The sequence below is a fragment of the Myotis nattereri genome (genome assembly GCF_964212035.1).
Source record: "Myotis nattereri genome assembly, chromosome: 1".
NCBI classification, from domain to species: domain Eukaryota; kingdom Metazoa; phylum Chordata; class Mammalia; order Chiroptera; family Vespertilionidae; genus Myotis; species Myotis nattereri.
The window spans coordinates 91,690,752-91,711,608 of NC_138075.1; the positions used below are offsets into that span (position 1 = coordinate 91,690,752).

General features: G+C 38.9%; 1 protein-coding gene across 1 annotated transcript in view; it reads left to right on the forward strand.

Annotated features, from left to right (window-relative positions):
• Positions 1–20,857, forward strand: part of MIPOL1 (mirror-image polydactyly 1) — a 341,867-nt gene that overhangs the window by 138,047 nt on the left and 182,963 nt on the right. Inside the window, exon 10 of the mRNA XM_081094826.1 lies at positions 15,561–15,668. Within this exon, the coding sequence (XP_080950952.1) occupies positions 15,561–15,668 (108 nt within the window). The remainder of the gene's footprint in view (positions 1–15,560; positions 15,669–20,857) is intronic.

The following is a 20,857-nucleotide window of genomic DNA, read 5'->3' on the forward strand; positions in this document are numbered from 1 at the left end:
GATTGGGCTTCCTTTTCTACCTCATGTAACATCTTGTACGATTTTGTTAATTCATTTATTTCATGCATGAGGTTATTGATGTTGATCATGAGTCTTTCTGAGCAGCCCTGGTTTTCTGGCATTGCTAATCTTTTACTTGTAGCTTCGGCTGTATCCAAAATATAGAGTTGAGCAAACTTCCAAGAAACACCATCCAAAGGATGTAAAGTTCCAGTACGGTGATAAACTTGTCCGTGTATTCTAAAACAATATGGTCCATATCCTGAAGGCGATGCAATATTTGCACCCATGGAAGCAAAAGCAAAATAACTATTTATGGAACGAATATTTTCCATGAAATTTTTACTCTCAGAACCTTCGTTTGTCATTAATCTTTTTAAATATTCTGGGTAAAAAGATGGCTGCCGATGGGAAGGCAGACTGCAAGATCGTGTGTGAGTGAGAGAATGAAAGGAGAGGGTGTGAATGTACGGAGAGTGTAAATGTGTGGGTGAGCGATAGCTATACTCCAGGGGACTGTTGGAGACTGCCGGATCAGGCTCCCCTAACTAGGCAGCCTCCACTGCTGCTGAAATCTCCCCTGGAGCGGCCGGCATTGCCGTGGAGACCGCACCATCTTGAAGAGGAGAGTGGCTGTTATCACAAGCGTATATGTCCAGGGACCCTGCAACCACGGCACCCAGGGATCAGCTACGAACCCAGGAACACCAGTCTCAAGCAGCGTGAATATGTGAACTCGCACGAGCCCTGCTCCTTCTCACGGAAAGGTCAGATTTCGCCTAGAGCAGTGGTCAGCAAACTGCGGCTCGCAAGCCACATGTGGCTCTTTGGCCCCTTGAGTGTGGCTCTTCCTAAGCCTTAGGAGTACCCTAATTAAGTTAATAACAATGTACCTACCTATATATTTTAAGTTTAAAAAATTTGGGTCTCAAAAGACATTTCAATTGTACTGTTGATATTTGGCTCTGTTGACTAATGAATATACCAACCACTGGCCTAGAGAAAGGTGAGGTCTGTAATCCAGGTAGGAGAGAGGAAAGCATGCAGGGGAAGTCTGTGCCCCATAAAGTCTGCAGCCTTTGGGGCCAGCGTGATCCGTGAGTGTGGAAAGGGATCCGCAGGGCTGCTGGCAGAAGAGAACTCTAAAAATCAGCCCATAGCTGGACAGGGTGCAAAAAGGCAACCTCGGATTTTACCAGTGTGCCGGCTGCTTAAGGCCCGGAGAAAAAGGATATGCGGAAGAGATGTTTGGAGAATTGCATGCAGAGCTGGACGGAGAGAGAGGGCTACATAACCAGACATTCAGAGAAAAGAGATCATGAGGAGACAAAGAAACAGCCCGCAAATGAAAGAAAAGGAGGCATCACCAGAAAAGGGAGTGAACGGAAAGGAGGCAAGCAATATGTCAGAGAAAGAATTCAGAGAAATCATCATATGGTGGCTGAAAAGAATGGAAGACAAATTCAACAACATGTGTAAGAACCAAGAGGAAATGAAGAAGAACAACGAAGAAATGAAAAATGACATCGCTCCTATAAAGAACTCAATAGAAAGCATCAACAGTAGACTAGAAGAAGCAGAGGACCACATCAGTGAGCTAGAAGACAAGCTAGGAAAAAATACCCAAGCAGAGCAGCATCTAGAAAAAAACCTTGAAAAACAGGAGGGGAGCCTAAGGGAACTTTGGGACAACACGAAATGAAACAACATTCACATAATAGGGGTGCCAGAAGGAGAGGAAACTGAGCAAGGAATAGAAATCGTGTTTGAAGAAATAATGACAGAAAACTCCCCTGATATAGGGAAGAAAAAACTCACATAAATCCAAGAAGCCCACTGAGTCCCAAACAAAGTGACCCCAAAAGACCAATGCCAAAGCACATTATAATTAAATTGGCAAACACCAATGACAAAGCAAGAATCTTAAAAGCAGCCAGAGAGAAACAGAAAGTTACCCACAAAGGATCCCCCATCAGACTCGCGACTGATTTCTCAACAGAAACACATCAGGCAAGAAGGGAATGGAATGAAGTATACACAGTCATGCAAAGGAAGGTTCTGAATCCAAGAATACTGTACCCAGCAAGGCTGTCAATCAAAATTGAGGGTGAAATCAGAAGCTACACAGACATAAAAAGGACTAAGGGAGTTTATTACCACCAAACCAGCAATGCAAGAAATGCTCAAGGGTCTGCTGTAAAAAGAAGAAATAGGAAATGAAGAAGGAACACAGGCGTAAAGAATAAAAATGGTGACAGGCAAGTACCTATCAATAATAACTTTAAATGTAAATGGATTAAATGTCCCAATCAAAAGACATAGTGTAGCTAAGTGGATAAGAAAACATGACCCATATATCTGCTGTCTACAGGAAACCCACCTTAGAAAAAAGAACTCACACAGACTGAAGGTGAAGGGATGGAAAAAGATTTTTCAGACGAATGGAAATGAAAAAAAGCTGGGGTAGCAATACTTATATACCAAGCCACTGTTCTCAAAACTGCCTGGTAGTGACACAGGAACAGACACATAGACCAATGGAACAGAATAGAGGACCCAGAAATTGACCCAAGCCGTTATACTCAATTAATATTTAACAAAGGAGGCAAGAGCATACAGTGGAGTCAAAACAGCCTCTTTAATAAATGGTGTTGGGAAATTTGATCAGATACATGCGAAAGAATGAAACTAGATCACCAACTTACACCATACACCAAAACAAACTCAAAATGGCTCAAGGACTTGAATGTAAGACAGGAAACCATAAGAATCCTACAAGACTCCATAGGCAGCAAAATTTCAGACATATGTCTTAGCAATATCTTTACAGACACAGATCCTAGGGCAAGAGAGACTAAGGAGAAAATAAACAAATGGGATTACATCAAAATAAAAAGCCTCTGAACAGCAAAATAAACCATCAACAAAATCACAAGAAAGCCCTCTGCATGGGAGAACATATTTGCCAATGTTATCTCTGATAAGGGTTTAATCTCCAACATTCAGGCTTGACTTGTGTACTAGTGGTGTAATTTTTCAGGTAAAAGTGTCTCAAAAGGCCACTTTCTAATTTTTTCCCCAGTTAATGAGGCAAGCAATTCTAAGATCTTCTACGAACATCTAGCCATCTAAAATGGCTATACAAACAAGCTAGGTGTTAGAGGGTGGATGGAGTATGCTACTCTTAGGATATCATACAGTCTTCAAACTGAAATCTCAAATGTTATCAGTATGAAAAACCTGAGATCAGATGCTTATGTAAAGAAAGTGCTATTCACGCAGTAAACCCAAAACAAATGGATAGTGCTGGCCATATGTTGTCTTTCTGACTTTTCCTTGGGAATCTATGAGAACATCTCTCTCTCCCCTCCCTAAATAAGATCATTTAAGCGTGTGTGTTAAGCAACTACAGAATACTAAATAAAAAGTTTGGCCAAAACCAAAAATAAAAATAAATAAATAAATATGCCAGGTAATCTGCAAAACATATCATTTGGACAGACTTTCCCTTTGCTACAACATGGAGTAAATTTCCCATCGGACGGTTTTTCATCAGAGGAATTTAATGATATGCAATATTCACATCTAATAGTCATTCTACCACAGCTATGTTCAAGAATTACATCCTCCTGTACTCCATTTTTGCTGAGAAGGCAGTTCCTACCAGAATTGGTAGTACTTGTTAATGACTGTTCTCTAGACATATTCTGTTGTCACCACCGCCTTCTTTCGACTTCAAAGGCACGTTGGTCTTTAGACATTTTCTGTCAATGATGCCGGTGTTTTTCAGCATCAGAGAGACGTTTTTCCAATAGATGGTCTTCAGGTACATTCTGTTGCAGGCACTGCCTTCTTTCAAGATCAGACGCACATTGCTCTTAAGACATTTTCTGTTGATGACGCCAGCATCTTTCGGCTGCAGAGCTACGTTGTATCCACAGTTGTTCTTTAAATATAGTCCCACCTCTCTACTGTCACAGTCTGAGATGCAGGTGAATGATAGTCCTGGCTGTCAGGCAGCTGAGTGCTCTCTGACCAACGGCTGATTCTGGCTGATTCTGTCGGGATGGGACTTCCTTCTCCCTGCTGTCAGTTTCCACAGCTGTGATGAGGAAGCTGGGGTGACAGAGGGAGCAATGCCCTCCAAGCAGCCCTCTGTCTCACTCTGCTCTATGTCCAGTGACCTCCTGCTCTGCCAGTTCTTCCAAACCTCCCGCTCTCCGCCTGCTCACCTGCTCTGCTCTCAGCTAGCAAGGTCCCAGGAGCCCATAGGTTTGGCTTGGCGCCGCCGGCCTTGCCTCCCGGGGCCGGTGATGGTCCCGGGAGCTCATGGCCTACATTGCCTCCTGGGGCACTTGACACCTGTGTATGCAAAATGGCTAAAGTGTAGATAGTTCTTTTATTAGTATAGAAAGCTCTGGATGTCCTAGCCTTGGCTATCAGACAAGAAGCAGAAATAAAGGCACCCAAACTGAGACAGAGGAAGTAAATCTGTCATTATTCACAGATGACATGATATTGTACATAGAAAGCCCTAAGGCTTCCACCAAAACACTACTAGATTTAATGAATGAATTTGACAATGCAGCAGAATACAATATTAACATCCAGAAATCAATGGAATTTTTATACACTAATAATGAACTCTCAGAAAGAAAAACTAAAAAAAAAATCCTATTTACCATTGCTATAAAAAAATAAGGTACCTAGGAATAAACTTAACCGTGTAGATAAAACACCTATACTCAGATAAAACACCTATACTCAGAAAACTATAGAACACTGAAGAAAGAAATAGAGAAAGGTACAAACAAGTAGAATCATGTATCATGTTCATGGATTGGAAGAATTAACATCATCAAAATGTCCATGCTACCCAAAGCAATCAGTAGATTCAATGCAGCCCAGCTGGCATAGCTCAATGGTTGAGCACTGACCTGTGAAGTAGGAAGGAGGTCACAGTCATGGCACATAGCAGTAATTTTGCCTATATTTGCTCTAGGGCAAGGGAAACAAAGGAAATAATAAACAAAAGGGACTACATCAAACTAGAAGTTTCTGCACAGCAAAATCATCAAAATGAAAAGGGAACTCTCTCGATGGGAGAACATATTCACCAATGATACATCTGATAAGGGGTTACTTTCCAAAATATATAAACAGCTTATACAACTCAACACCTGGAGGAAACACAATCCAATTTAAAAATGGCCAAAGGACCTGAATAGACACTTCTCCAAAGAGGACATACAATACAAATAGTCAGTGGACACATAAAATAATGTTCAATATCAGTAATCATCAGAAAAGCAAATTAAAAATAAAATGAGATATCACCTTATACCTGCCAGAATGGCTACCATCAATAAATCAACGAACAACAAGTGCTGGTGAGGATATGGAGAAAAAGGAAACCTCATTAACTGCTGGTGGAAAATCAGACTATGCAGCTACCATAGAAAACAGTATGGAGTTTCCTCAAGAAATTAAAAATGGAACTTTCATTTGATCCAGAGATTCTACTTCTGAATATATATCCTAAGAATTCCAGAACACCAATCAGAAATAATATTTGCACCCTATGTTCATAGCAGCATTATTTTCAATAACTAAGATATGGAAGCAGCCCAAGTGCCCATCAGTAGATAAATGGATAAAAAAGCTTGGTATGAATATATAGTGGAATACTTTGTGGCTGTAAAAAAGAAGAAACTCTTACCTTTTGCAAGAGTGGACCTGGAGAGTATTATGGTAAGAGAAATAAGCCAGTCAGAAAGATAAATATCACATGACCTAACTTCTATATGGATTCTAACCAACAAAATAAACTGTTGGACAAATTAGGATGAGAGGCATGGATTTATGGAACAGACTGACACATCTCAGAGAGGAGAGGGTGTGGGGGGAACTGGAAGAGATTAATCAAAAAACATAAATGCATAGCCCATGGACAGACAATAATGTGGTGAAAGCCTGGGATGGGGTGGGGGCTGGGTGGACAGGGACAGACCGAGTGGAGGAAATGGGGGTCATCTGTAATAATGTCAACAATAAAAATAAAAAATATATTAAAAAAGTAAAATGGGATAATAGGTAGCAAGATCCACATGAAGACTTGCAGACTTGATGCATGTAAAGTGCTTAGAATAAGGCCCAGCACATACTAATTTCTCATTAAGAGTTGATTGATGATCTCTGTTAACCTTTATGAAATAGACACAAACCACAATTTTTCAAATGAATAACTTTTCACTAATACAGCTAACATAAACTTAAATAGCATTACAGAAATGCTATTTTAATACCATAGTATCCTATCTCATAAAAGAGAAACATGGTAATTGGCGTACGACCGCTACCCTTCCCATTGGCTAATCATCGAGATATGCAAATTAACTGCCAGCCAAGATGGCGGCCGGCAGCCAGGCAGCTTGAAACTAACATGAGGCTTGCTTGCTTCAGTGACAGAGGACTCCAACGTTCCCCGCCTGCCACTGCAGGCCTCTGAGCTGGCAGTTTGAAACATAGTTACAAAAATAGAGGCTAAACAAAACCCCAGAAACCAGCTTTCAGCTAGCGAAGATCTCAGACCTGGAGTTGATACAGAGTTTCGATTGTACAACCTAAACAAACCAAATACCTGCTTTCAGGAGTGGAGACCTAAGAGCTGGAGCCTCAGAGCTAAAGCTGGCTCAGAATAAAAAAAAGAAAAAGAAAAAAAGGAGCAGTTGGGAGCTTCAGTCCCAGCCTGAAAACAGCCCTCAGCCTCTCACCCAGACTGGCCAGGCACCCCAGTGGGGACCCCCACCCTGAAGGGTGTGTGACCAGCTACAAACAGCCATCATCCCCTTACCCAGGCTGGCCAGGCACCCCAGTGGGGACCCCCACCCTGATCCGGGACACCCTTCAGGGCAAACCAGCCAGTCCCCACCCATGCACCAGGCCTCTATTCTATATAGTAAAAGGGTAATATGCCTCCCAGCACCAGGATCAGCGGAGCCGCGAGGTCTCCCCGCACCGGGATCAGCATGACAGGGGGCAGCGTCCAAACCCCCTGATTGCCCTGCAGCTCTGTGTGTGACAGGGGGCGGGTCCACAACCTCCCTATCCGCCCTGCTCTGTTCCTGACAGGGGAAGGCGCCCCAACCCCTTGATTGGCCCTGCTCTGTGCCTCATAGGGGGGAGCTCCCCAACCTCCTGATCGCCCTGCGGCTCTGTGTGTGACAGGGTGCGGCGCCCCAACCCCCCCACCCCACGGGCCTTGCTCTGTGTGTGACGGGGTAGAGCCATAACCTCCCCATCAGCCCTTCCCTGAGTGTGAGAGTGGCGGTGCCCCAACCCCCTGATCGGCCCTGCTCTGTGGGTGATAGAGGGCAGCGCCCCAACCCCCCCACCCCACAGGGGGGAGCTCCCCAACCCCCTGATTGAACCTGCTCTGTGCGTGACAGGGGGGAGCTCCCCAAACCCCTGATCAGCCCTGCTCTGTGTGTGACAGGGGGCAGCGCCCCAACCCCCTGATTGGCCCTGCTCTGTGCATGACGGGGTGGCACTGCAACCTCCCCATCGCCTCTGCCTTGAGTGTGACAGGGGATGGTGCCCCAACCCCCAATCGGCCCTACCCTGAGCGTGACTGAGGGTGGCATCGCAACCTCCCAATCCGCCCTGCTCTGTGCATGACGGGGCAGCGCCCCAATTCCCCAATCGGCCCTGCTCTGAACCCGACCAGGGGCTGCACCTAGGGATTAGGCCTGCCCTCTGCCACCCGGGGGCAGGCATAAGCCAGCAGGTCGTTATCTCCTGAGGGGTCCCAGACTGCGAGAGGGCACAGGCTGGGCTGACGGACCCCCCCGCCCCCCCGAGTGCACAAATTTTTGTGCACCGGGCCTCTAGTACTAAATAAATATCTATGCACATGTTTATATCTTCTAAAATAATTGTTACTTTTACTAATTCTTTTGATTTATGATTTAAAATGTTCCTTTAGTTTTTTTGAATAATTTATATGGTGTTTTGAAATGTTTGTATGTAATTAAGATATATATGTATAAATATGTGGAAACATATTATTTCCTGTCATGTTGCCTATTAGGTGCTGGTATATGGCCTAGTAGATGGATGCTCAATGCATATTTACTGAATAATTTATGTTTTATACACACATACACACTCACATCATCTGCACCATAAGTGGTTTCAGGGACTTATAATTATTTTCTTTTTTAATCTTTGATATTTTTAAACCTCTATAATATTATATATTCACTTAAACCAAGTTGTTCATATTTTTCTAAGGGCCTATGAAGAGATAAGTTACCTTTTTGAACTTGAAAACTCTTTATTCAAAGTTACTGTAATGTTAGAAAAGCATTCTAGTTATTATTTTTAACCCTAAAATAGTTTTTAAATTTTTTTCTAAGTGAAGAGAAATAAAAATGTATTTATATAATCCTAAGTACTTCCAAACATCTGCAGTTTAAAGTACATAATTCATATTGACACCAAAGTTTGTTTCCGTTTTGACTGGAAGAGTTTGGTATTATTTTTTGTCTGGAAAGGAAAGAGTTGTATAGCATCCAAGTGGGTAGATGTTTGTGATTCAATCAAAATGATCTGTGGCTGAAAGCAGACAGTAGAGGAGAAGAAACAGCAGCTGTTAAACACTTAGATAATATTGGAGAACTTGATGTTAGAAACTTAAGGCATGTTATCTTTCAGATAGTAAACATAAAGTAAAACAGAATCATAATGTATTATCTGCTTGATATAATTCTTCAGAATTCACAATGAGTAAAAGGAAATCACTGCTGAAAACAGATTTTGTAATAATTATGGGCTGAATTTATTTTATAAAAATTTGCCATGGATTTCTGTTTTTTTATATGTTTAACTAGAGGCCTGGTGCATGAAATTCATGCACAAGTGTGGCCCCTAGGCCTGGCTGGCGATCGAGCACGAGCATCTGCCATGGAAGGGCAAGTCCCAGCTGACCTCTGGGCTTTGGGCAGCACCTGGGCCCCGGGGCCCTCATGCATCCCCCTCCGCCTGAGTCACAACGCCCGAGTTCCTACACGGAGATGCAGTGAGGGTGGCCGGACGCTGCAGGACGGGGTGCAGCATGGGCCTCTGGATTGCCCAGCAGCGCTGCACAGAAACTGGGCGGGTAGTGCACTCTCTCCCAGCTGGCCTCACAGACCGGCTCCTGCATGAACCCACAGGGAGCCTGACCGGCAGCTGTGGCCGGGCTCATCTGGAAAAGGCAGCATGGGTGCGGGGCGGCTCCTCAGGGGCGACTGACCCTGGCATCCCAGGGGAGGGTAGCAGGGAGAGTGACAGCGAGCTTGCGGACATCCCATATTCTCACCTCACCTCTGTTCCCGTCACCCCCATCCCCAACCCCAGGTAGCCAGCGAGAGGTTGCAGGCGAGAAGTTGCAGCACGTTGAACTCTAGGTCGAACGACTGCCTGAGGGGACAATTTGCATATTAGGCTCTTATTATATAGGATTGTCATGTTGTAAAATTAGTTGCATTTGTTTATAGAGGCAAATTTAGTTTTCTTTTCATCGGCGAGCTTAGCACAGTCATAAACCGTGATAACTTACTCTGCTACAATTACCTTTTTTTTATCTATATTGCCCCACTCATTTACTCCTCATATTTTGTTGGAAATCACAGACAAAATATCCTTTTTATATGTGACTTCTATTGTATATTCTTAAAAGATATGGACTGTAGTTTAAAACATAACCACAATACCATTATAAACCCAAAAATATGAACAATGATTCTTTAATATTATGAAACACCTAATTGGTTTTCAAATTCAAATGAACTCTTAAATGTCACATCTTTTCCTCGTTATTTTGAGTTCGTATGCAAATAAGAATCATACATTGCAAATTATTAAATTGACTATTAACACATTGTAGATTCCCCCTCTATCTCTTTATCTTTTGGAATTTATTTTTTTAAACAAATAGTCAATTTTCTTTCAGAGTTTCCCAATTTATTCATTGTATCTCTGTAGTGTCATTTAATGTTTCTGTCTTGTCTCTTTTTCTATAGCTATGGCAATTTAATATAGAAACTTGGTCATATCTAAATTAGTCTTTATTAGCAAGACTACTTTACAGGTAGTTTTGTGTTGTTTCATGTGGAAACACATGTTAAGTTGCGAAAGAACTATGTGTTATTAGCTGATCTCTGTGTCTAGATGTCTTAGTATATTAATGATTTCAAAAGTGTGATATTCTAACATTCCCTTTCTCTTTATTACCTAGAATATTTTTATAGTCATCTTATCTATTGTTTTATTACCTAGTGGTAAAGTTCATATAAGAAAGACTAGATGAATTTTTGGCTTAGTATATATTTAGTTTACTCACATTGGCAATTTACCCAACAATGATAATTAGTTTTTTCAAATTTTTATTGTCATTATAAACTCAATAAATTAAGCTTATTTTATGTGACAATATATTGCAGTTACTACCCTTTGTGATATTCAAATTGTCTTATCTTTAGGTACTGGGGAGCTTTTCAAGTTAACTCTTGAGTCCTTTCTGAGTCTCTTTGATAGTTACTCAGTTTTGATAGTTAATACAAAACTGCCAAGAACAGATGTTCCTGGATTATATTGTGTATTTCTTGTCTCTGACCTGGAATCAGACATATATCCATGGAGTTCTTAATTTTAGTCAGAAATGGTACTTGGAACCCACAGTCTAAGTAGTAGGGGTACTCACTGCTGCTGGGTTTGCTATTGTTCCTAGCCTTTTTCAATGGGCAAAACTAGGAGACACACACACATCCACACTTTTTTAAAAAATTATTTTTCTTTATTGATTAAGGTATTGCATATGTGTCCTTAATCGCCCCATTGCTCTCCCATTCTCCCCTCATGCCCTCACCCCTCTGGTATCTGTGTACATTGGTTAGGCTTATATGCATGCATACAAGTTCTTTGGTTGATCTCTCCCCCTTACCTCCACCCTCCCCTACCTTCCCTCTGAGGTTTAATGGTCTGATCAATGCTTCTCTGTCTCTGGATCTGTTTTTGTTCATCAGTTTATGTTTTTCATTATATTCCATAAATGAGTGAGATCATGTGATATTTATCTTTCTCTGACTGGCTTATTTCACTTAGCATAATGCTCTCCAGTTCCATCCATGCTGTTGCAAATCATAAGAATTCCTTCTTTTTTTACCACAGCGTAGTATCCCATTGTGTAGATGTACCACGGTTTTTTAATCCACTCATCTGCTGATGGGCACTTAGGCTGTTTCCAAATCTTAGCTATGGTAAATTGTGCTGCTATGAACATAGGGGTGCATATATCCTTTCTGATGGGTGTTTCTAGTTTCTTGGGATATATTCCTAGAAGTGAGATTACTGGGTCAAATGGGAGTTCCATTTTTAGTTTTTTGAGGAAACTCCGTACTGTTCTCCACAGTGGCTGCACCAGTCTGCACTCCCACCAACAGTGCACGAGGGTTCCTTTTTCTCCGCATCCACACACACTTTTTAAAGATAAAACTCTTTGGATCTTCCTACTGATTCTTCTAATTCAAATTCTCGATTAAAGGAATTTTAATTAACTTATTAATCATTCATCTGTGTCTTTTGCATCTTGTGGTGAGAATCCAGATTCTCAAGGACTCTGTGACAAGATACTGATAGCATTTACTTAAGTTCAATTTGAATATTAACATTTTAAAGTATAAAATTTGTAAGAAAACTTCTAAGTCAAATTCATGCATTAGAACTGTTAGGAGTATTAGTATTTGGCAGAATGTGAACAGGGAAGGTACTGTGTTATTTTAATTGTGTCAGTTCAAAAGGAAACTGTCTAAAACCATTATTTATTACTTGATTTAGGGATATCTTCTCAAGCATTTTTCATTCTTTAAAGTAGGGTGATCATAACATCTGAAAGTGTAGCCCTTTGGGACACTTGCCACTTTGGTCCCTAGGCCTTATTTTCTCTCCCTCTTATACTGCTTGACTATGGAAACTGAGCCCCAAAACACAATAAGGATAAATGCCCTCAGTGCAAAAATCACTTTATTATTCCTAAGCTTTTCTTATCCCTTTGTTTACAGTATTTTTAAAAATTGGCCTGGGAGTGCCTTCCACCCATCTTTTCAGAAAGAATGAAAGAACATCAAATGAAGAAATAATATAGGGTTGAATAAATCTAAAGAAATCTTAAATATAGTTAAATATAAATACAAAGTGTATTTGATGAGAGCATTTATATATGTTTTATTCAGTTCAAAGTTATTGTTGGCTCACTACAATTTGATTCCTAGATCAGTGTTGAATTTAAACCTCATGAAGAAATTAAATTAAATTAAACATTTTTCGAGCTAGAGTGAGTGAATTCTTTTTGTGCATCTTGTAGATAGGCAAGAAGTCTCTGTCCTTGGACCATTTCTAATTTACATGGGAATACAAAAAATAGGTGGTCAGACAAGTTGTGACTATGGTTCCTAACTTTTACCAGATATTTCTTCTTTCATTCCTTTCCCTGTATCCTCCCTCTTTCACCTCTTTCAGCTTCTGAAATCATATACCCAAAATAAGCTCAACTTGGATGTAATCTGTTCCATGAAACATTCTTTTACCTCCCTAGTCAAATGTATCTACCCCACCTTTGTAACCTCATAGTTCATATTTAGTCATTTCATTTCAATACACAATCCTATATAATAAAAGCTGGAACAACCGAACAACCGGTCGCTATGATGTGCACTGACCACCAGGGGGCACACGTGGACATGGCGGTTGTTGGCAGCAGGCGGCAGAGTGCAGAACATGGCAGGCATCGGCCCCAGTGGGATAGTGGAGCAGGTGATCAGGGGTGCCAGACCAAGACGGGGCGCCGGTAGCTGTCATCAGGGTGAGCCTCTGGAGGTTACTGAAAATTCTTTGCTCCTGCATGCCGCAGTCTCGCCTGGCACTAGCACTTGCTGCCGGTGCCGGCACTGGCCCCGATTGCCCCTCAGGGCTTTTCCACCTCCCCCGGCTCCTGAGGGGTGATCAGGGCCTGCAGCCACCTCTCATACCCGCCGCCAACAATGTACCCGCTCACACTTGCTGCTGGTGCTGACCCCGCTTGCACCCACAGCCAGTGCTGGACCTGCTGGTCACACCAGCTGCTGGCGCCAACCCCGCTTCCACCCGTTGCCGGCGCCAGCCCCACTCACACCAACTCCTGGCACCGGCCCCACTTGCACCCACAGCTGCCGCACCTATCACCCCTGAAGGCTTCTCCATCTCCCCCTGCTCCTAAGTCAGGATTGGGGCAGCAGCTGCCACTCGCACCCACTGACTGGTGCCAGCCCAAATTGCTCTGCGTCGTCAGCGGGTGCGAGCGGGGCCAGTGCCATCAGCGCATGAGAGCAGCGGCTATGGAAGCATAGCTGTGGGCAGATGGGAGACCAGGGCCAAGGCAGGAGGGGCCGGGTAGGGGTGTGGAGGGTGGGCCAAGACCCGCCCCTGTGCCCACTGCAGCCTCACGGCTCACAGTTACTTTCAAGGTGCACGAATTCCTGCACTGGGCCTCAGTGCATAATAATTTCGTGCTAAGATTATTTGAAAATGTAGAGAATAATTGTAGTAGAGAATATTTTCTACTAGATCGTGATGCTTACTGTTATGTCTTACTTATTTTCATGCCTCATTTGTGTCTTCACTAAACACATTTGAACTTTGATTGTGTTGCAACCAAATATTTTGTTACAAGCTAAAAAGGGACAGATACACAGTTTAATTTGTAAGTCATGTGTTCCCTCCACACAAAAGTCAAATGATGTCATGTCACAAAGATTTTATTCATTGGTTTTGTTTTTTTGTTTTTTAAATATATTTTATTGATTTTTTTCAGAGATTAAGGGAGAGAGAGATAGAGAGTTAGAAACATCGATGGGAGAGAAACATCGATCAGCTGCCTCCTGCACATCTCCTACTGGGGATGTGCCCGCAACCCAGGTACATACCCTCGACCGGAATCGAACCCGGGACCTTTCAGTCCGCAGGCCGACGCTCTATCCACTGAGCCAAGCTGGTTTTGGCTACTCATTGTTTTTTAAAATATGATAAGTTGTCACATAACACATGGTGGAATAGACATGGCAATGTGAAAACATCTACCACTTTATTTTATAATTGCAGAACCTAAGTTAGTTTCAGCAAAAATTCTGTCTACTTCGTTAAAACTGATTTTAAAAGTTTTAATTTTGTGATTATTTAATTTAATTTATAAACCTGTTTTGGTTTCATAATTGTATTAATATGCTGAGGCATGTATTTCCCAATTTGTATTTGAATATAAACATCATTATATAATTTAAGCCAATATTAAAAGTCTGATATTCTTTTTTTGAAAAGGATTTTTATATTATTCAAGGTTAGTATATAATAGTCCAGACTGCAAAATATTATAGAGATCAGAGGCAGAAGGAGTCAATGTTAGAGTAGTAAGAAATGCCAGTTTGGATTATGACAGCATCTTTATTATAGCATAATAATGATTTTTAATTCATTATGACAACTAGCCATTTGTCAAATAACTTAGAAGTAACTTTGCCTAGGTCTTGCATCAATATGTATAATTACTTATTGGTTGTTAATTATAAATATCCTAATTTATATTTAGATAAAGAGTGATTTATAACTTTTTCCTGAAAGATGGATTTAGTACTTTTATTTGTTTAGCCAATTTCCCCATGTATGTTCATATGGTCCTGATTTGAAGCATATCAGTTTACATCCTGCGTAGTTATTTTGCGAAATGTTTGATATATTTAATTTAAGATCTTGTATGCAAATGGCATGATATTTCAATGATTTTTATAACATAGGTACTTCTGTTAACCCATTTATGATTTTATTCATAATTTCTTTTTTTACTCATATCTCATATGTTGCCAGTGGGTCAGAATGTCATTTCACATGTTTGTTATCACTGGATTTACTTAAAAATAGTGTAGTCAAAATAGAAATTAAGAACACTTGTTTCCTTAATATTTCCAAGTCTTAAAGCACTCTGTGGTTGTCACCTTTACCCTGCACAATTATTTCTTTAAATATTTATAAAAATCTAAAAAATCTCATAATATATTTTTATCATATTTTTTCTTTTTAAAAGTTAATAAAAATTCAAAACAGAATACTACAGTTTACTTATAATCCAAAATGATTTTTAGAAGCGTCATTATATTCAGCTAGTAGATATATAATGAAAACCATTTGGTTAATGAAAAAAAAATTTAATGTAGTTTGATCTTAATTTTATGAAAATAATTAGGATTTTCTAACTTGTACGGCAATGTTTAGATTACTTTAAAAACAAACAAACAGAAAGTTGCAGTTGAACAGCAGAGTACTATGAACAGTTACTATTACTGTTAACTTACTATTTTCAACATTACTGTTAACTTACTATTCTCTTTGCAAAAGATACCTTGTCTTTAAGAATACAGTGGCATTAATTCATGTGACTTGATGGAAAAAATGCTGCCACTCCTTTACTTAATGGGATTCTTCCCTTGTGGCAGTGCAAATGGCTGGAGCAGGAGCTTCATCGTCTGAAAGAGCAGAGCCAGACTTCAGCAAACAACATGAGACATCTGACTGCTGAAAACAATCAAGAACGTGCTCTGAAGGTAAATCTCTGTTCCTTCTTGCAGGCAAATTAAGGTTGTAAGCCCTTGGTGCCAGCTCTCTGTGCTGCATATATCTGCTGTGTACATTTCAGCAGAAGTGAGCTGTGGTGTTTGCCAACAGCCCCTTCTTTAAACACAGATACAGCACCCTTCTGCCGTGGTATTATCTTATCTCCTGTATGTGTACATGAAAACAACATATTTTCTGAATTTTGAGTGATATCTATTAATAACTTTTGGTACATGTTCATTCTATTTCAGATTTTTATAATATTGTGTTTCCTTTTGTGGTTAATAAAAAGTGGCCACACTAAAAGAAAAAATTAAATCATGAACTTTTCTTCCCATCAATATTTATTACACTAATTTTTTAAATGACTTTAAATATTAGTAACCCACAGAACTGACACCCCTTGAAAGGTATGTGAATATGTTTGGGAATTGAAATAGTAATTAAAATGTTGCTTATTACCAAAAAAGGAAAATATATTCTACTAGAATTTGAAACAAGTGAAGTGTACATTTCATGACAAAAAGTTCTGTTTCTTGTAATATAGATCCAATAATCATGAAAAAGGACATTATTTTAATTCTACTTACAGTATTTTTTTTCTTATGACTTCCCATTTTCTTTTTTTGACTTTTCCCCAGTTCCTAGCATAAAGCCTGTGACCTAGTATTGGTCCCTGCCCTCAAGGTGCTAACATTCTCATGAACAGGTTAAAAGGGGGAAAAAAAAAATACCCATGGGAAACAGAAAAAAATCCATCACTGTTGATATTGTGCAGTAAAAAAAAGATGTGCTGTCTGTGGGATTGTATAGTACTTTCTTGTCTTGAATTAATTCATTGTTTCAGATTACAGAAATTAGCACTGTAACTCAATAAGCCTGAATTATCTATTAAAATTGAGAAAGTATTGGCATTTTGATGTGGAACATATTTTTAATATGTCTAAAAAGTATGAGATTTGGTTGGAATCAGATTTTTCTACAAAATGTATTTAGCTTCATTTTGAAACTCTCAGTGGTGGGTTTTGTTATTATTATTTAATGCACTTTTTCTTCTATTCTTTAGAATTTATGGGTGGACCAGAACAATAAATGGAAAATAAAAGACTTGTAGATTTCTGTGATTATTAATTAATTATCCCAAGGAATTTATTCTAGTATGAGTAAAATATTGTGTAATAAATTTTAAATATATACTTGCAAATTGAAAGTAACACTGTTTTTTTGAAACTTTATTTATATTGTTGGCACAATTACAGATATCCCTATTCCTCCACTTTGCCCACCTCCATCCAGTCCCCGTACCCCCTTTTCTCCGGCTATCACCACACTATTGTGTGTCTATGTGTCAAGTATAATGTTCTTTGACTAGTCCCTTCACCTTCTTTCATCCAGTTTGCCAGCACCCCAACACCCTTCTCTCCTCTGACAGCTGTCAGACTGTTCCATGTACCCATGCCTCTGTTTCTATTTTGTTCATCAGTTTAGTTTGTTCATTATATCTCATCTATAAGTGAGATCATATGATATTTGTCTTCCTCTGACTGGCTTGTTTCACTTAGCATAAGAATCTCCAGGTCCATCAATGCTCTTGTAAAAGATAAAGCATTCCTTCTTTTTGATGGCTGCATAATATTCCACTGTGTAAATGTACCACAGCTTTTTTATTCGCTCATCTACTGATGGGGATTTGGGCCATTTCCAGATGTTGGCTATTGTAAATGATGCTATAATGAACATAGGGGTGCATGTATTCGTTTGAATTAGTGTTTCAAGATTCTTAGGATATATTCCCAGAAGTGAGATCACTGGGTCAAAGGGAGTTCCATTTTTAATTTTTTAAGGAAGCTCCAACTGTTTTTCACAGTGGCTTCATTCTTGCCAACAGTCTGCATTCCCACCAACATTGCAGAAGGGTTCCCTTTAATCCACATCTTCACCAGCACTTGTTTGTTGATTTTCGATGATAGCCATTCTGACAGGTACGAGGTGATGTCTCATTGTGGTTTTGATTTGCATCTCTCTGATGATCAGTGATGTTGATCATTTTTTCACATGTTTATTGCCATCTGTATGTCCTCTTTGGAAAGAGTCTATTCGGGTCCTTTGCCCATTTTTTAATTGGAGTGTTTGTCTTCCTGGTGTTGAATTGTATAAGTTCTTTATATATTTTGGAAATTAACCCCTTATTAGATGTATCATTGGCAAATACATTCTCCCACGCAGTGGGTTCCAGAACAGGGAACCCAGAAAAAAACCGATGCCTTTATGGTCAATTAATACTTGAGAAAGAAGGCAAGGACATACAGTGGAGTAAATAAAGGCTGTCTCTTCAATAAATGGTGTTGGGAAAGTTGAACAGTTACATGGAAATAAAAAGAAATTAGACCACCAACTTATACCATACATAAGAATAAACTCAAAATGGATAAAAGACTTAAATGTAAGTCATGAAACCATAAAAATCCTAGAAGAAAACATAGAGAGTAAAATTTCAGGTAATTCTTGTAGGAATATTTTTGCTGATATATATCCTAGAGCAAGAGAAACAAATGATAAATTAAACAAATGGGGCTACATAAAACTAAAAAGCTTCTGCACACCAAAAGAAAGTTAAGTTGTTTTAAAGGCAGGCTCTGTCATCTTGTGTTGTTTTATTATCAGCTTTTGGGGACAAATTCCATAGCTCTATGTGATATCACTATTCCCATTTAAAACAGATCCTACAATGGAAATTCTAGTTTGTTAAGTGCATAATTGCATAGTCTTTACTCTGACATTTTTTATTGTGTGTGTATTTGTGTTAAATTGAAATAAATGGCAGCTGCTATTAATGGAGAGAAATACATGCACATTTCTAAGATATTATTAGAATTAGAAGGCAAGATGTATGGAAGTTAAAACAAAACAAAACCCAAACCTTATAAAATAGAAATCTCTGTAAACCATAGATTATATAATTTAAAGTAATATATAAACAAAACTACAGTTTTACTCCTGAGAAATATATTACATTAAATTCTTTTCTAGTTGCTTTTTTTTTCTGCAAAAGTCTCAAAATTTTTCTGTTGTGTTTTAGTCCTTTATAACTTTATCCATTAACTAAGCCAACTTAAACTTTTTGTAGACTAGAGATGGGAGGAAGAATTCATATTTAAAAATTCATAAATTTAATCTTTTTAAAGGCTCTGTGCTCATTTTAGCTCTTTTAAAAAATGTCTTGTATAAAACGTTTTTTAGTTATTTCATGCCATATTTCCTCCTGTGAAACCTAAAATTTATTATGAAAATTAGGTCATTTATAAGACATCACCTTTATTCTAAATCAATTTTTAATTTCTTATTTTGTCCTTATTTAGTTCTCTATTATTGCATTCTGTATCATCAAGTTGTCCTATAAGTTAGGAATAATATGTTTATTAATAAGCTATCTGATGAATTAATTGTTCGTCTCTTTTCTGAGCAGTAATTCTATCTTTTACAATCTATTTACAACTATCATTTCTTTTGTTTGCTAACTTGTTTAACGTTTAGATAGTATCCAAATGAGCTTTAGGAAGACTTTTTTGAAAGAGTTACTTTCTCTGGGAGCTTTCAATCTGCCAAAATACTTCTAGTATTTTATCATGAATGGTACTATTATTAATTTCACTAATAAAAGTAAACTTGAATAGAGTGAGGGCTAAAAATTCATGTTTTATTTCATTGTGTTACATTGGAATTCCTAAAGGAAATAGTCCTAGAGTTATGTTTAGGAAAAGTCTTAAGTTAATGGTCAAGCCTTACATAGAACTTTCTAGTTGATAATTTAGACAAATACACAATTATACAAGGAAACACTTTTTAATAATCTTATGCTTTTAAATAACAATGTATTTATTCTTATAATCAGAAATTTTTTTCTATATTTTTTTGTGGTAGAGCATAAAATTGGATTTTTGGTGATCCTTTATACATTATTTTTGAAAAGTAGTATGAAATTATACTATTTTTTTAAAATATATTTTATTGATTTTTTACAGAGAGGAAGGGAGAGAGATAGAGAGTTAGAAACATCGATGAGAAAGAAACATCGATCAGCTGCCTCCTGTACATCCCCCACTGGGGAAGTGCCTGCAACCCAGGTACATGCCCTTGACCGGAATCGAACCTGGGACCTTTCAGTCCGCAGGCCGACGCTCTATCCACTGAGCCAAACCGGCTTTGGCGGAATTATACTATTATAGTAGATACATTGCTAGCATGACACTGTTTCCCTACTTTTATAATATTTGCATTTTTCCCAAATAACACAATGCTACATATAGAATATGAGACTGAGAGTTAACATGAAAAAAAAAAAACCCCACAAATTATTTATTTCTTTAAAATTTGTCCACTGATGTTAAGAAATTGGTTTCTTGAAGAACACAGTTTTGGTCATCTAATGTTTTTAAAATAAATTTAAATTAGCCGTAAATACACAGACATCAGACTTAATAAGAAATTTTTCTATATGCTCTTTTTTCCTTTTTATTTATTTACCTTTCTTATCACACATCTTTAACTTCCTACAATTGGACTTCTCCACTGTAATTCCATTGGAACCCATTCTTTCTGAGATTATAAGTGATCCCTGATGATTAAACCTGTGAAACTTACCATTCCTGGTCTTACTCAATATCCCAGTGAACCTAACTAGAACATATTTCAATCTTTTTGGGGTTCTCCCTCTTGAAATATTTTTTTGTAGTACCCTGTTACTATATTGTCATTTTTTCTTGGTCACTATTCTTTAGCTGTTTTCTCTTTTTCTGTGTATTTCTAAAATATAAATGATCCTCTGGGATATGTGGTTAGGCCCTTATTTTTCTGTCTTTAAAAAAATATTTTTTTAGAGGAATTTTAGGTTCACAGCAAAATTACACACAACATGGAGTTCCAACATATCCTTTTGCCCTAATAGGCAAATACATGCACATGCCCATAGCATCCAGCAAGAGGGTTGTACATTTGCTGTGATCCATGAACCTATTTCAGTGTAACTCAAAGTCCTTATTTACATTAGGATTCACTCTTAGTGTTGTATATTCTTTTTTAAAAAATATATTTTTATTAATTTCAGAGAAGAAGGGAGAGGAAGAGATAGAAACATCAATGACCAGAGAGAATCATTGATCAGCTGCCTACTGCACGGCCC